The 14,961-nt window shown below is 17.6% G+C and overlaps 3 protein-coding genes across 3 annotated transcripts; 2 read left to right on the top strand and 1 right to left on the bottom strand.

Annotated features, from left to right (window-relative positions):
* Positions 1–2,511: 2,511 nt before the first annotated feature.
* Positions 2,512–3,447, top strand: SRAE_X000251200 (Cyclin-C; the record flags this gene model as incomplete). Its single annotated transcript, XM_024645798.1, has 3 exons — positions 2,512–2,543; positions 2,586–3,211; positions 3,254–3,447. The coding sequence occupies 3 exons, from the start codon at positions 2,512–2,514 to the stop codon at positions 3,445–3,447; spliced, it is 852 nt and encodes a 283-aa protein (XP_024500045.1).
* A 5,249-nt stretch (positions 3,448–8,696) lies between these two features.
* On the top strand, positions 8,697–10,736 carry SRAE_X000251100 (Phospholipid/glycerol acyltransferase domain-containing protein; the record flags this gene model as incomplete). The annotated part of the gene is made up of 6 exons (XM_024645797.1): positions 8,697–8,711; positions 8,995–9,019; positions 9,075–9,430; positions 9,474–10,024; positions 10,069–10,558; positions 10,596–10,736. The coding sequence occupies 6 exons, from the start codon at positions 8,697–8,699 to the stop codon at positions 10,734–10,736; spliced, it is 1,578 nt and encodes a 525-aa protein (XP_024500044.1).
* A 384-nt stretch (positions 10,737–11,120) lies between these two features.
* On the bottom strand, positions 11,121–13,294 carry SRAE_X000251000 (G protein-coupled receptor, rhodopsin-like family and GPCR, rhodopsin-like, 7TM domain-containing protein; the record flags this gene model as incomplete). The annotated part of the gene is made up of 4 exons (XM_024645795.1): positions 11,121–11,937; positions 12,232–12,829; positions 12,880–13,161; positions 13,219–13,294. The coding sequence occupies 4 exons, from the start codon at positions 13,292–13,294 to the stop codon at positions 11,121–11,123; spliced, it is 1,773 nt and encodes a 590-aa protein (XP_024500043.1).
* Positions 13,295–14,961: the final 1,667 nt, after the last annotated feature.

The raw sequence follows: 14,961 nt of genomic DNA, 5'->3' as shown, positions 1-14,961 counted from the left end.
AACTTTTAGTTCATTTACTTTTACAAACAATTAAGTTAAAACTTCATATACTTTGTTGATAATAAAAAAATATTTTTTTTTTAAAATTAATATCTTTTCCTTTATTTTATACTATAAGTTAAATATAATATAATAACTATTTTTTAATTTTTCAATATAGGAAATTTAAGTACTTTTTTTATTTATTATATAAAAAAATTTTGCATAAGATTAAATAAAAGTTGTTTAATTTAACAAATTTTTAAATCATCTAATATTATTTAATGCTTGTTTTAGAAGATATTCATATTAATGTTATTGAAAATATAAATATTACTTAATTTCATCATTTTTATATTAATATTTATTTGTTTTTTATTTAAACCTAAATATTACTTATAGTTTTTTATTGTCTATAAAATATCATTTTTTTTCTATTTTTGTACATATATAAAAATATAAATAAATCAAAAAATTATCTTTTTAACAAACAATTTTTTTTATGCTTAAATTTATAATTTTCATTATTTAAATGATATTTTATCCGTTTATCCAACACCTATAAAAGAACTTTTATCAATTTTTTTAAATATATATGTACTTAATTCATTTTTTTACTATATCAATTTATTTAATGTGTTTTTTATTTTTATTTTTGTTATAATTTTCATTTTAAATTCATTTTACAGTATAACAATTATTATATGGAAATTTCTTAAATGTATATATTTACCAATTTTCAAGCTGATGATCAATCTTTTATAACATCTAAATATTTTCTACAATTGTATTTTAAATTACTAATTTACTACTTATATTAGTAATCTTTAAAAGAATTTATTCAAAAGAAAGATATTATTAAAATAAAATTTAAGATAATTTTATTCTTTTGATTAAATGACTAGTATTACATAAATGTGTACATTTTTTCAATGTCATTAAATAGTCAAACAGTATTAATAATTTGATAGCTCTGATCAAATAAATCTAACAAGTATAGTAAATTTTTTTAATTGCCAATTTAAGCTTATAAATTTTTGATCCAAATTGAAAACTATAAACAAAGGTAATTTTAATTTAAAAAAAATATAATAATCCTGTTAATAAGTAATATATAATTATTTATTTTTGCACTTTTAACAACATTTATTTATTTTTTATTTAGTTAAATAGAAATATAATTTTTAAAATTATTAGAAATATTAATTATAGTTTATATATTTTTTAATTTTTCAAAATTTATAAAAAACATTACTATCTTTAATAATTTGAAACAAAAAATTATTTATCTATTAAATTTTTTTTAGTACATATATTTGTTTTATTACTATGATTAATTTTTTTTTTATTTAATTTTTAAAAACATTGTTTATTTTAACAATAATATATTTATACTCACTTAAGTATAATTTTATGATTTTTAATTTAAATTTATTCTACTAAAAACAATTTTTATTTGTTTTATTAAATTATTTTATTAAATTTAAGTTATAATCTTGTAATAAATCTTTCTTTTTTATCAAAGTAAGTGTTAATTAATTAATGTTAATTGAAATAAAAATAAATATCAAATTATATACAATATTAAATAATAAATTAAATATTTATGAAAATTGGTTAATTATAATTTATTTCAAATTATTACTTTTTTAATGCTTTAAAACAGAGTTTCCTTTCAGGATAATACTACTGTAATTATATTAATTGTCATGTTACTCTATTTATCTTTATTTATATTAAAATTATTAATTGTATTTTTTTAATAACATATAATGTAGGCTGTTCTAATAAAATCTACATTTTTTTTTAAATTAATGTTTATTTCAAAAGTTTTGTCGTAATTTATAATTGTCATTTAATGTAATAATTTGTAATATAATTATATTTGAATTATTTATTATTTTTCTAATTAAAGTTTTACTTCTTTTTACCTTAATTATTTATATGATTGGTTATTTATGTTAAATTTAAAATTATTTATAAAAACATTTTTTATTTATTCAATTTGCATATAATTATAAAAATTTGTCTATAATAATTTATATAATATTTATTTATATGTTTAAGACAAATGTTAATTTAAAACGCAATATTTATATAATAAATACATTATCTTTGATATTGTCAATGTTATATATAAACTACTTTTTTTAGTACAAATTATAATTTAACAATAATAAATCACACTTTTTTTTTAAAATAAATATTTACGGGTTAATATTTATAAGACTTCTCATTAAAATAGATGTATAAAAAAAAATTTTCTTGTCTATATAAATTTATTTTACTATTATATTATATTTAAACTTTTATAAATAAAATGTTCATATATTATTACAAATTTTGTTTTGATTTTATACAATGTTATACATCTTTCTTTCTTATAAATAAAATAACATGTTTAAAAAAGATAGCGATTTAAACTTATTTAAATGATATTGAAACGTTATTCATTATTTTTAACAAATAATATTATAGAATTTAAATTATATTTCATTTATATAATCTAAATTAAATAACTACCATTTTATTATGGCTTTTTCATTTTGGTCAAGTTCTCATTAGTAAGTTATAAAAAAAAATCTAAAATAAATTTTATAATTTAGTAAGACATGTCTTATTGATCCCGTTAATGGTTATTCAACTCATCGGCAAGAAGATATCAAAATAATTGGAGAACAAGATTATGAAAAACTTATGATTTTTTTTACTAATTTTATTCAAGAATTAGCAACTACTGTTACGACAGGAAAAGAAAAAATATCAATGAGTGTCATTGCAACTGCAATTGTTTATTTTAGAAGATTTTATGCCAAAAGAAGTGTTAAAGAAATTGATCCATTTTTATTGGCTCCAACAGCTTTATTATTAGCTTGTAAAGCTGATGAATATGGATATTTATTAACTGATCGTGTTGTAATGCGTTGTAATTTAATGTTAAGAAAATATCCATTTTTAAGTGAAGATATTGTTATAAATTTAAATTTAATTCAAGAAGCTGAATTTTATTTAATTGAAATTATGGATTGTTCATTAATTGTATTTCACCCATACAGGTCACTTAATTCAATTATACAAGATGCAAAAGAATATTTTGAAAGTGAAGATAGATCTGATCCATTTAAAAATACTAATGGGTGGGATGAATTAATTAGTAGTACAACTAAATATATTAATGATTCTTATAGATGTGATGTTTCATTAAAATATCCACCGCATAAAATTGCATTAGGTAAATTTTGTTTTTTTTTTTTAATATTTAATATATTTTTAGCATGTATGTTAATGGCTTTAATTGGAATGGGAAAAGAATCAATATTTGAGGATTACTATGACAGCATGCTTACTGATAGTGAAGGAATTTATGATGCTTCAAATGAAATATTTGCCATGTATACTTTATGGAAAGACTTTAATGAAGCTACTGAATTACCAGAAATTTTCAAAAAAGTTCCTAGACCGGAATAGGTTAATTAACAGCAGTGGTTTGGATACGTAAACATAAATAATTATTTAAAAAGTTGTTTTTATTTCATTTTGTTAACTTTTTCAATAATAAAAATTGATCTTTATATTACTTATTAATTGTATTAAATTTTTAATAATTGTCATAGATTTATTTGCGCTTGTTATATTTTTTGCATATAAACTTCCAAAAATTATCAAAAATGTTTATAATTTTTATATTTTGAAAAAAAAAGTACAAATACAATATATTTTATCTGAGATACATTAAAATATCATTTGTATGTAATAAGATTGTTTATGTTTTTTGTCAAAATATTTGTTTCTGATAAATGAAAGTTATAAGAAATTTTTACCATTAAAACAATATCATAGAAAAAACTACATTTTTCAAGTTTTAAAATATATTACAAAATACATTGAATAAGAAAAAAAATACTATTTTAATAAAATTGTTAATTTGAAGGTCAATAACATTGTTTATATTAAATAATTAAAATGACATTTTTTATATTTTTAAAGATACCATTATGATTTACTTGAAACAAAAATAACATAATTCAATTAATTGTTTTATTATCATTAAAACAATAAAAAATAAGTAAAGTTTAAAATATTCTAAAAGACATTTTATAAATGTATGAAGAATGTATTAAAAATATTTTTAATTTTCATTACATATAATAGTATAAGATTTGTTTTATGAGTAAATCTTTATTGAATACTTATGATTTATCAATCTATCAATTTTTTAATAAAAAAAATTATTATCAGATGTAGCTATTTACTTGATATATATTTATATAATTTTTATGATATAAAATGAATAAAATTTCAATATTAATATATGCTATCGGTTATTTAATCTTTAGCTAACATTCTTTAAAATAATTCTTGATATTTATTTAAAAACTATGTTTAAATATCATTTTTTATTATGTCAAAGAATATAATAATTCAATTTTTAATACTTACTCTTAAAGTAATATTTTTTCAATGAAAAAAATATAACAAAAAAAAGTTTATTAAACGATTTATTTTACTATATTTTTTTATATAATTTTTTGAAGTATATAATGAGTTTTTTTTTATTTTACTAAAAACATTTTATTATAAAAAATACTTAAAATTATGTTTTACATTATAAATTACTTTCAGAAAGCTAACTTTTTCAACTTAAATATATAAAAAAAATCATTAAACTAAAATTATTTTTTTAAATATGAATGTTTTCAATTTTAATAGCTATTTTATTTTTATTCCAATATATATAATTTTTAATAGTTTAAAGTTATCTTAATATTTATTATTTTATGTGTCTAAATTTATTAAATTATAACAATTATATTTTTAATAACTTAACATAGCAAAAATTACGAAAAAATTATATATGTTTTAAAAAATAATAATGTTTTTATTTATAATATACTTATTTTAAATTTTATTAGTAACTCATTATTTAGAAGTATAGATAAAAACACCACCTAACGTGTTTTATTTTTTTAATTATCATTTATATATATAAAGCTGATAATAAAAAAAATACTATAAAACTATATGTAAGCTACTTTCAAAAAATGATCTAAGATTAAATATTTTATTAAACTTATATAAATTATTTATATTGTTACACATCTTAACGTATATTTTCATTAAAGTACCATAAAATAGCTTTATGTAAGTTAATAAAATTTATATTACATTTTCTAATTTTACAAATATATTGTTATTTTTTTAAAATATTTTAGTAAAATATTTTTATATATATTATTGTCTTAGTATTTGATTTTAAAATAATATTATGTTAATAGATGATATAAATTTAATAATATAAAGTAATTTTTTTTTTTTGAAAAAATTCTTCTATTGTTTAGTATTATGTTATTTTAATTTTAATTATTTTAGATATATCATTTATAATTCAAATTAAGTCTGATTTTAAAATATCAAAATTTATTGTTACTAATAAAATGAATAATAATATAATTAACCACATGCTAACTAATTTCAAAGATATTTTTAATGAAACTAAAATTCAAAAAAAGTATGGAATTTATAATTATTTAGGGTTATTATTTATTATAATATTATGTAAAATTTATATTTACTTTTATATTAGTTGGATAATGGTTCAAGAAATAAATAAAGAATATACAATTATAAATGTGTATGTTTTTATATTATTATAATTTTGTATATTTAAAAAATTTTTTTAGTATAAACGTATCAATTTTTGATCAAATAAAATATTATCACATTAAAATGGTAGAAAATTTAAACAATTTTAGTTGTATTCCTATATTATTTTTTTCTTTATTATTATACATTTATTCTTTCTACAAAAAAGTATTCTCCAATGTGTATAATGCACTTATTTTTATTATTGAATTTTCTATTATCTATTTTTTAAGTTTTTATCAATTTTATGAGATATTTAATAATTTCTCAATAAACATTAATGAAAATAAATTGTTACCGATAATTGTGATATTTTCTATTATTGGAATAAAAATAATTCACCAAACAAATTACTATTTTTTTGGACTTCTTTTTAAAATTTTTTTTATCATTTTATTATCACTTTTTTTTATTTCACTTGTCTCTGATATTATTATCTTTTGTCTTGTTGGATTGTCTTTGATTTTATATTTAATATGTATTACATTATTGCAGATAATGTATAACAATAATTCAATTACGTATGACAAAATGGCAAACTCAAATAATAACAATAAATATTTTTTAAATAAAACATATATAACAAAAATGCCATTTATATTTTATAACATTTTTGAAGATAATTTCCAATCAAACATTATTATAGAAAAAAATGAACTTATAAATGATATAATCAACATAAAAGATGAACAAGATAACACAAAAAAAAAACATGTATTAAAAAAAAGTAATAATGATAATGTTTGTTATTTCAAGATACGTTTTTGTGATTTATGTGTTACACTAATAATTTATGGTAAAATACTTTTATTTAATAGTTGGATATTAATTTTAATTTACAATACAACATTCTTTTTGGTATGTCTATAAAAAAATATAAAATAAAAATATATTTTTTTTAGGTATTTACAACAATATATTTTTTACAATTAAAATGTCAAATAAAGTTTTCAGAAGTTATCCTACCAATTGCTTCCAGTTTAATTATAACACTTTCAACAAATTTTATTTATAGTTCATTCTTTGCAAAATAATTTCTTTCTTATTTTTTGTAATTTAAAATAAATTTAAATATATCAATTTTATTACTAAACATTTAAATAAGACATGAAAATAAAAATTATTATAAAATGTTTTTGATATTTAGAGAAACATTTCCAATTTTTAATGCTTTATAAAATTATTGTAGATAAATTTTTTAATGAACAAATTGGTATAAAATATATTAGTTATTTTGATATATATTATTTTAAAAAATACATTTAAAATGGTTATTACTTTATAAAAAAAATATTGTAATGTTTTTTTTTTTCAATATAAGAGTGTAAACATAATTAAATATATGTTTTATTGATAAATGAGTTGAAATAATGAATATTAATGTAAATGTTTTATTTAAACAAATTTTTAAAATTGTCTTAAATATATTTTAATTGTATCATACACTAATTTTACTATTTTTTTTTTATTTCTATACAAAATTTTTTAAATTTATGTGAAAATACAATTTACTAAATAAATTAACAATGATTATAAAAAATATATATTTAACAGTATTAGTAATATACTAATAAAAAAAATTATTATGATCTTAATATTAGTTAAGATATATGTCATTACACCATTCTAAATATAATTATATAACAAATAACGTAAATTCATAATTTACTTAAACAAATAATAAAGTAATTAGAAAAAATGTCAAAAATATTATCATTATATTATATTTCAATCATTACTCAATGAAAAATTTAATATATAAATATATTTTTTAAAAACATATGATAAATATCAATATAAATATAGACATAAATAGAATAATCAATAACTATTTTTCAAATTTTGACACTTTTAACATATTTTTTTCATTGTTTTTACACATAGAGGTAAATAATCATTCTATAAATATATGTATTTCTTTAATGTAAAAAAGTTATTTTTAAACTTTTGATATATGTTTTAATGATAAATAGATAAAAATGTTTTATTTTAAGCATGTAATATTCATAAGTGATAGTGATTTTTAATGCTAGTAGTAGTTTAAAGTCACGATTACATTAAACATATTTTCAAACTATAGCTTTTAATTTAATATGATTATATTTTTTACCGTGTTAATAATATGATTTTAACTGTTTTTTAAAAAAAAAGTAGCAATTTTTTTTAATATAATTTAAATGATGTTATGAAAAAAAAATTATTTATTTTTATATTATGTCAATACATTTTTTTAAAGTAAAAAAATTTTTTTTTATATTTAACATATATACATTATTTGGTTATAAACAAATCATCTTAGAAAGTTATATTTAGCTACATTTATAAATGAGCATACATTTTGTAGTTAGAAATAAAATATTAAAACAAATTAAAAGTTTGCATTGTTCATTACAAATATATATATATATATAGATATATTTAATAGATTTTATACAATGACTTTGAAAGAAAGATGTTATAGAGTGCAATTAAAAATTAATAAACAAAATAATCAATACTTTTATTTATATATTTTTTTATTAGATTAAGTCAAGTTTTTTTTCTGCAAAATGTCATATATGTTTTTTTCTTAATTTTTTTTTAATATAAATTTATAAAATGTTTCTATAAAGAAATCTTTAAATGAATAGTTTGTATGTACGTTAATCTATGATTAGATACATGTATATAATGATCATAATATACTTTGTAACTTGTAATTAAAAAATAATTTTATTTATCATTTTAAATTAATTAACATTTAGTTGATATTTATTTAACTACCTACATCGATTGGGTATAAATTCAAATTTTAATTGAATTATTCTACAAATGTAGACAATATTACATGTCTTCTTTTAAAATCATTATATTTGTATTATGTTATATCTATTTCAATTAGTTTATTTCTAAAATTTGTTATAAAACTACAATTTATTTTTTTTGTCATCGAATAATAAATTGATAAGAACTTATCACAATTTATTAAATATAAATATTTTAACAACCTTAACTAATAATTTTATCACGCTATTTGAATAAACATTGCTAAAAATTATATTTCTTATTACTATCAAGACATCTACAATAATCAAATGATTATAAAATTAGTATGAATTTTTTTACCTTTTATCATTATTTTCTTCTAATTATATTATATAACAATAATTTTTGTTTTTTTTCAATTGTTTTATTTCTGTGTTTAAAAAATATATAAAGACTAGAATTAATACTTTTTAATTTTTGAAAATATTTATATATTTTAATAGATGATTTGTATATCGTTATACTGATTTATTCAAACTGATTAATTATATATTTTCATTAATTTAATTAATTTTTTAGTCACAACTTATCACACATTTATAACAAAAAAAAATACTTACAACAAAGGTTAAATTTTTTTTTTATAAAGATGGTAACTATCTTTTTAACTTTTTTAACATATTATTGTTTTCTTATATCAACTATAGTTGTTGTTGTAATTCTTTTATCAAGTTTAGGATTGTCATCAGGAGTAAGAGAGTATGGTGTTAAATTACTTTGTCAACTTTTTGAATGGGCAGCACAAGGGACAGATTCTGTTGATGATGTTTTTGATGATGACATTACTGGTAATGAAGAAAATGATACTCAACAAAATGATGATGATTTACCATCAAATAGAATAAAATTACGTAGAAGATCTTCTTCAACAGAAAAAAAAATAATTGAAAGAGATGCATCAGAGAGTGTTAAAAATAAATTAGATAATGATGATAGTAATCATTTAATACCTAAAAATAAAACAAGTAGAACTATAATTTCTGATTCTCTTGAATTTATAACTGTAAGAAAGTTAAACAAAAATTATTTAATAATGATTTTTTAAGGCTGGTATTGAAGCTATTATTGAAGATGAAGTAACATCACGTTTTAAAGCAGAAACATTAGTTTCATGGAATTTATTATCACGTACAAAATCAAATTATGTTCATATTAATTGGAAAGTTTCTTTATTATGGGTTCTTGGTTGGATAACTAGATATACAATTTTACTTCATATAAGATTATCCATATTTTTTGTTGGACTTATATTATTAATTATAACAACAACATTAATTGGTTTTATACCTCATGGTAAATTTAAACGTTGGTTAAATAGAAGATCTATGTTAATGTGTATGAGAATATTTTCAAGATCATTCAGTTCAATTATTCGTTTTCATGATAGACAAAATAAAGCTAAATGTGGTGGTATATGTGTGGCAAATCATACATCTCCTATAGATGTTATGATTTTAAGTTGTGATAATTGTTATGCAATGATTGGTCAATCTCAGGGAGGATTTTTAGGATTTTTACAAAAAACATTAAGTAGATCAACACATCATATCTGGTTTGAACGTACTGAAGCTAAAGACAGATTAGCTGTAGTAAGAAGGTAAATTATTAATTATTAAATTTTTTAATAATATTATATTATAGAATGCAAGAACATGTTAATGATCCCAAAAAATTACCAATTTTAATTTTTCCAGAAGGTACATGTATTAATAATACATCAGTAATGCAATTTAAAAAAGGTTCATTTGAAATAGCTTCTACTATATATCCAATTGCCATGAAATATGATGCTCGTCTTGGAGATGCTTTTTGGAATAGTTCATTACAAGGATATGGTCAATATTTATGGATGGTAATGACATCATGGGCAATAATTTGTGATGTTTGGTATTTACCACCAATGACAAGAAATGAGGATGAGGATGCTATTGAATTTTCTAGAAGAGTTAAAAAAGAAATTGCAAATAAAGGGGGTTTAGTAGATCTCGAATGGGATGGTCAGTTAAAAAGAACTAAAGTTTCTAATAAATTAATAAATGAACATAAGAAAAAATATTATAATCATTTAGAAAGAAGAACTTCAATATCATATTATAAGCCCATAAGATTAAGAAAAATATCACAGTCAACTGTTAGTTTGTTAAATTTATTATTAATAATATTTTTAGGCTTTATCCCAAAGTACATTATCAGAAAATAAAACTAATGAAACCCAATATGAAAAAAGAGAATTGATAATAGAAGATAGTTTTGAGGAATCATTAAATAATAAACAAGAAGATAAAGATAAAAATATTGAATTAAAATAATTAAATATATTATCTGCATGATTAAAAAAATGTCACATAAATTACATTTCATTTTACTGCAAATATGAATTAAAAAAAAACTGTGAAATATTTTTGAAAAATATATTATTTACTTTTAATTATTTACATCTTATTTTGTCTGTTACTTATTTTAAATAAACAATAAAGATTCACAAAAAAATTTATTATATTATTTTGTATCAAAATAGTTGCATTTTTTTTTTATAAATATTTGAATAAAAAAATTGTAATTTAATATTGCAGTAATTAAAATATATTTTTACATTGATTTAAAATATTTTTTTAACTACAAAAATGCAACTTAAAATTTATATTATAAAATAAAATTCATATTTTTTTTTCATTTTTTTTTTTCAATTTTTCTTAAAATGTTGTTGATTGTTGATGAAGTTTGCGAACACTCATTGTACGTCTTTGTCGAGATACGCAACCAAATGTTAAAAGATCTCTAAAACATCTTCTAAAATCACCATTATACATTGTATAAATAATAGGATTAAGTACAGAATTTGAATATCCAAGCCATAGAAAAAAAACATTTAATATACCAAAAGCAGTTGATTTATTAAGATCATCAATTATTACTTCAATTAAATATAATATAAAAAATGGCATCCAACATATTATAAATCCCATAACAACAATTCCAATTGTTTTTAAAGCTTTTCTTTCTCTTAAATATACCATTTTTTCTTTACTACCTCTTATAATACGTCCAGGACCATATGTATTATAATGACTTTGTGCTTTAGCAAGTAAATTATTTGGTTGTAATTTAGTATATGCAGTTTGTGCTTTTTTAACTAAAGTTTGAACTTCTTTATCATCATCATCATTAATTTTTGGTATATCAATTATTAAATTACTTTTTAATGTACTTGATTTTATTTTGTCAACACCTCCATGATACGAATCTTTATCTAAACTTTTATTTTGAACAGTAAGATCGGTTAATGATGAACATTCACGTTCAACCCGATGTCTATACATGTATTTTGTATTTTTTGCACAATCAACTGCATTTATACTACTTTTAAAATTTTTTTTATGAATTACAGGATATTGAAGTGAATTAGTACTATTTTTACGTGCGCTACAATAAACTCCCGAAGAAGTATAATGATAATTATTTTCAAATTCTCTTTTCATTAATTGACCCGTAGTATAACTATTTAAATTTCTAAAAATATATAATAAAAAATTTCTAAAATTAAATAAATTTATACTTTTTTTTTTGTTAAATTTCATATTTCATTTAACTTTACATAAATGAAAAATGTAAATAAAAATAAGTAACTTTTTTTTTCTATATATTTTAAAAATATAACTACTTTTAGTGAATAAATGAATTGCAAGTTAGAAACAAGCAACATCATTTTATAACTAAAATACATAATATTTATAAAAAGAAAAAAATTTCTTTTACTATACTTTTTATTTTCATTTTATTTTAATTAATTTTTATAAAATTTACCTTTTGTATTTATTATCTTTGTGGTTGGTATTATATTTTTTTGAACGTAAAAATTGAACAGATTTTGTGAATGTTGCTTTTTTTAATTTTTTATTCTCATTATTTGCATTTTTACTTAACCGACAAGTTCCCAGTCCTTCTCGAATCATTGCTTCTCTTGTTGATGCTACACGAAAAATTTTAAAATAAACACTAAGCATAACTAAAAGTGGTATATAAAAAGATCCTAAAGCACTGTATATTCTATAAGTTATTGATGGTGGATAACTGCAAGAATTTTTATCTTTATCAATAGATGTATCCATTTTCCATGAAGGGATTATCCATGGTGGACTACAAACTATAAACGATAAACCCCAAACAGCTGAAAGTAAACAAAATGCCATAGTTTTAGAACGTGTTCTGGAATATTTTAATGGATAAGTAATTGCAAGATAACGATCTATTGAAATAATACAAAGGTTTAATATTGAAGCAGTACATAAAAGAACATCTGTTGTTGCCCATATTTTACATAATAATGCATTAAAAGGCCATTGATGGTGGTGTAGTAAATCAATTAATGATAATGGCATTACCATTAATCCTACTAAAAGATCTAAAATAAAAAAAAAATAAAATAAAAAATATTTTTTTATATTATTTTACCTGATGTTGCTAACGATGTTAATAAAATATTTGTAAATGTTCTCATTCTTTTATATACAATAACTGAAAGTACCACTAAAATATTTCCAAAAATAGTTAATAATATTAAAAAAATTAAAAATATGGCAATTAATATATTTGGAAGTATTATGCATAATTGATTATTACATGAAAAAGTATTATTATCATTTTTAAAAACTTCATTTTCATTTACAAATATATTATTTGAGGATGAATATAGTTTGGTTGTTTCTTCAATCATTTTTTGATAATTTGATGTATCTGATGTAAGAGAAATAATTTTTTTAAATAATAAATTTGAGACAGTTGGTTTAATACCTGAATCTGTATTAGGAAATAACATTTCAGCAACATTTGTATCATTATAATTTGATATAGGCAATCTTCTTTCCATTATCATATTTCATTACAAAGTTTTTGAGCAATATTTAAGGAATAATTAATGTATATGATGATGCTTTAAAAAGATAAGTACATTCAAAAGCTATAAAGAATTTATAATGATAAAATTAGCATGAATATTACAAGGTATAAAGTATAATATTTAATAATCAAAAAATATTATAACATTATAATTTATAATAAAAACTTATAATTAGAAAAGAAAAAGTGAAAAAAAAATATAATAAAAAAAAAACTAAATTTTAGTAAAATAAATTTCTTACTTATAATTAACAAAAGTTTTCATTTTTTTTTAATTATTTAATATTGATGATGTAAAAAGATATATTATACATTTCTAAAAAGATCTCAAAAATAATATTAAATTGTTTGTTACTAAATAAAAAATTTATTATAAAAAGCATTTTAAAAAGGATATTACTAATTTAAGAGTATAGTGATATTGAAAACAAAAATTTTGTTTAAATTTTAAATGTTTTATAATATGATTTTATATACTTTATATATAATAAATTTATTTAATTATTTTTAATATATAAATTTTTTAATTTAAAAAAAAAAAATTAAGTTTAAAAAAAAAATTTGTCTGATTATTTATATGTTAAAAAATGAATGGATATAAACAATGAAGCAATTATATAATGAATATTATTTTTATAAACCATGATAATATAAAAACAAAATAAAGCACAGGAAACATTAAAAATTGAAAAGGAATATTAATATCAAAAAAGGTAGGAGGAGAATATATAACGTAGATGCATATTTATTCATACATTAATAAAACTTTTTTGATATACGTAAAATATCTACTAGTTTATTTAAATGTATATATCTTATAGAGATGGCAAAATGATAAAGCTTAAAATTTAAAAAAGTATAATATAATAGATTAATTTTTAGATAGTTGGTTATGATTTATATTAAAAAATAAACTTAATAAATTTACTAAAATTTATAAAAATATTTTAAAAAAGTAGAAATAAGAATACCTACAAAATCAAAGTTTTGATTTTAGTAGTCTTTAGTTTATAAATTAAAAGATTTTTAAATTATGGTTTCTTATATATTAAAAAATTATTGTAAAAAAATAAATATATTTTATAGAAAATTTAATTTATATATTTTTATTATTATAATATTTATCAAAATAAATAATAAATTTTTATCCAACAAATAAAAAAATATTTATTTTGTATCATTTATCTTAAGAAGCTGTAAAACATATAACATTTTTATTAAAAAAAAATTCTGTAAACTTTTAATATATTCAATTGATTTTAACATATCTCTTTTTATTTCTTATTTTATAAAAAAAACATTATATATATATAGATATATATGGAAGAAGATAATTTAAATGTCATAAATGAACATTTATTTTTAATCTTAAATTCTTAATCTTATAATTTTTTTATAATGTCTTTAAGTTAAAGAGAAATAAATTAAATAGACATTATTGTTAAGAAAAAAAAAAATGTTAATATTAGCTAATTCTCCCACTTATAGTAAAAAGTTTTCTAGTTATTCTAATAAAATTAATATTGTATTTATCATTATTATAAACTAAAACTTACTACAATATGATGAATTTTAATAAGTTGAAAGAGCATATAATTATAAAAGATATAAATTTTTATATTTATAGCTTTAAAATTG

Source organism: Strongyloides ratti, scaffold srae_chrx_scaffold0000008, assembly GCF_001040885.1.
Source record: "Strongyloides ratti genome assembly S_ratti_ED321, scaffold srae_chrx_scaffold0000008".
Taxonomy (NCBI): domain Eukaryota; kingdom Metazoa; phylum Nematoda; class Chromadorea; order Rhabditida; family Strongyloididae; genus Strongyloides; species Strongyloides ratti.
Note: the sequence above shows the minus strand (reverse complement) of the source record. Positions and strands in the feature narration are given on the sequence as shown.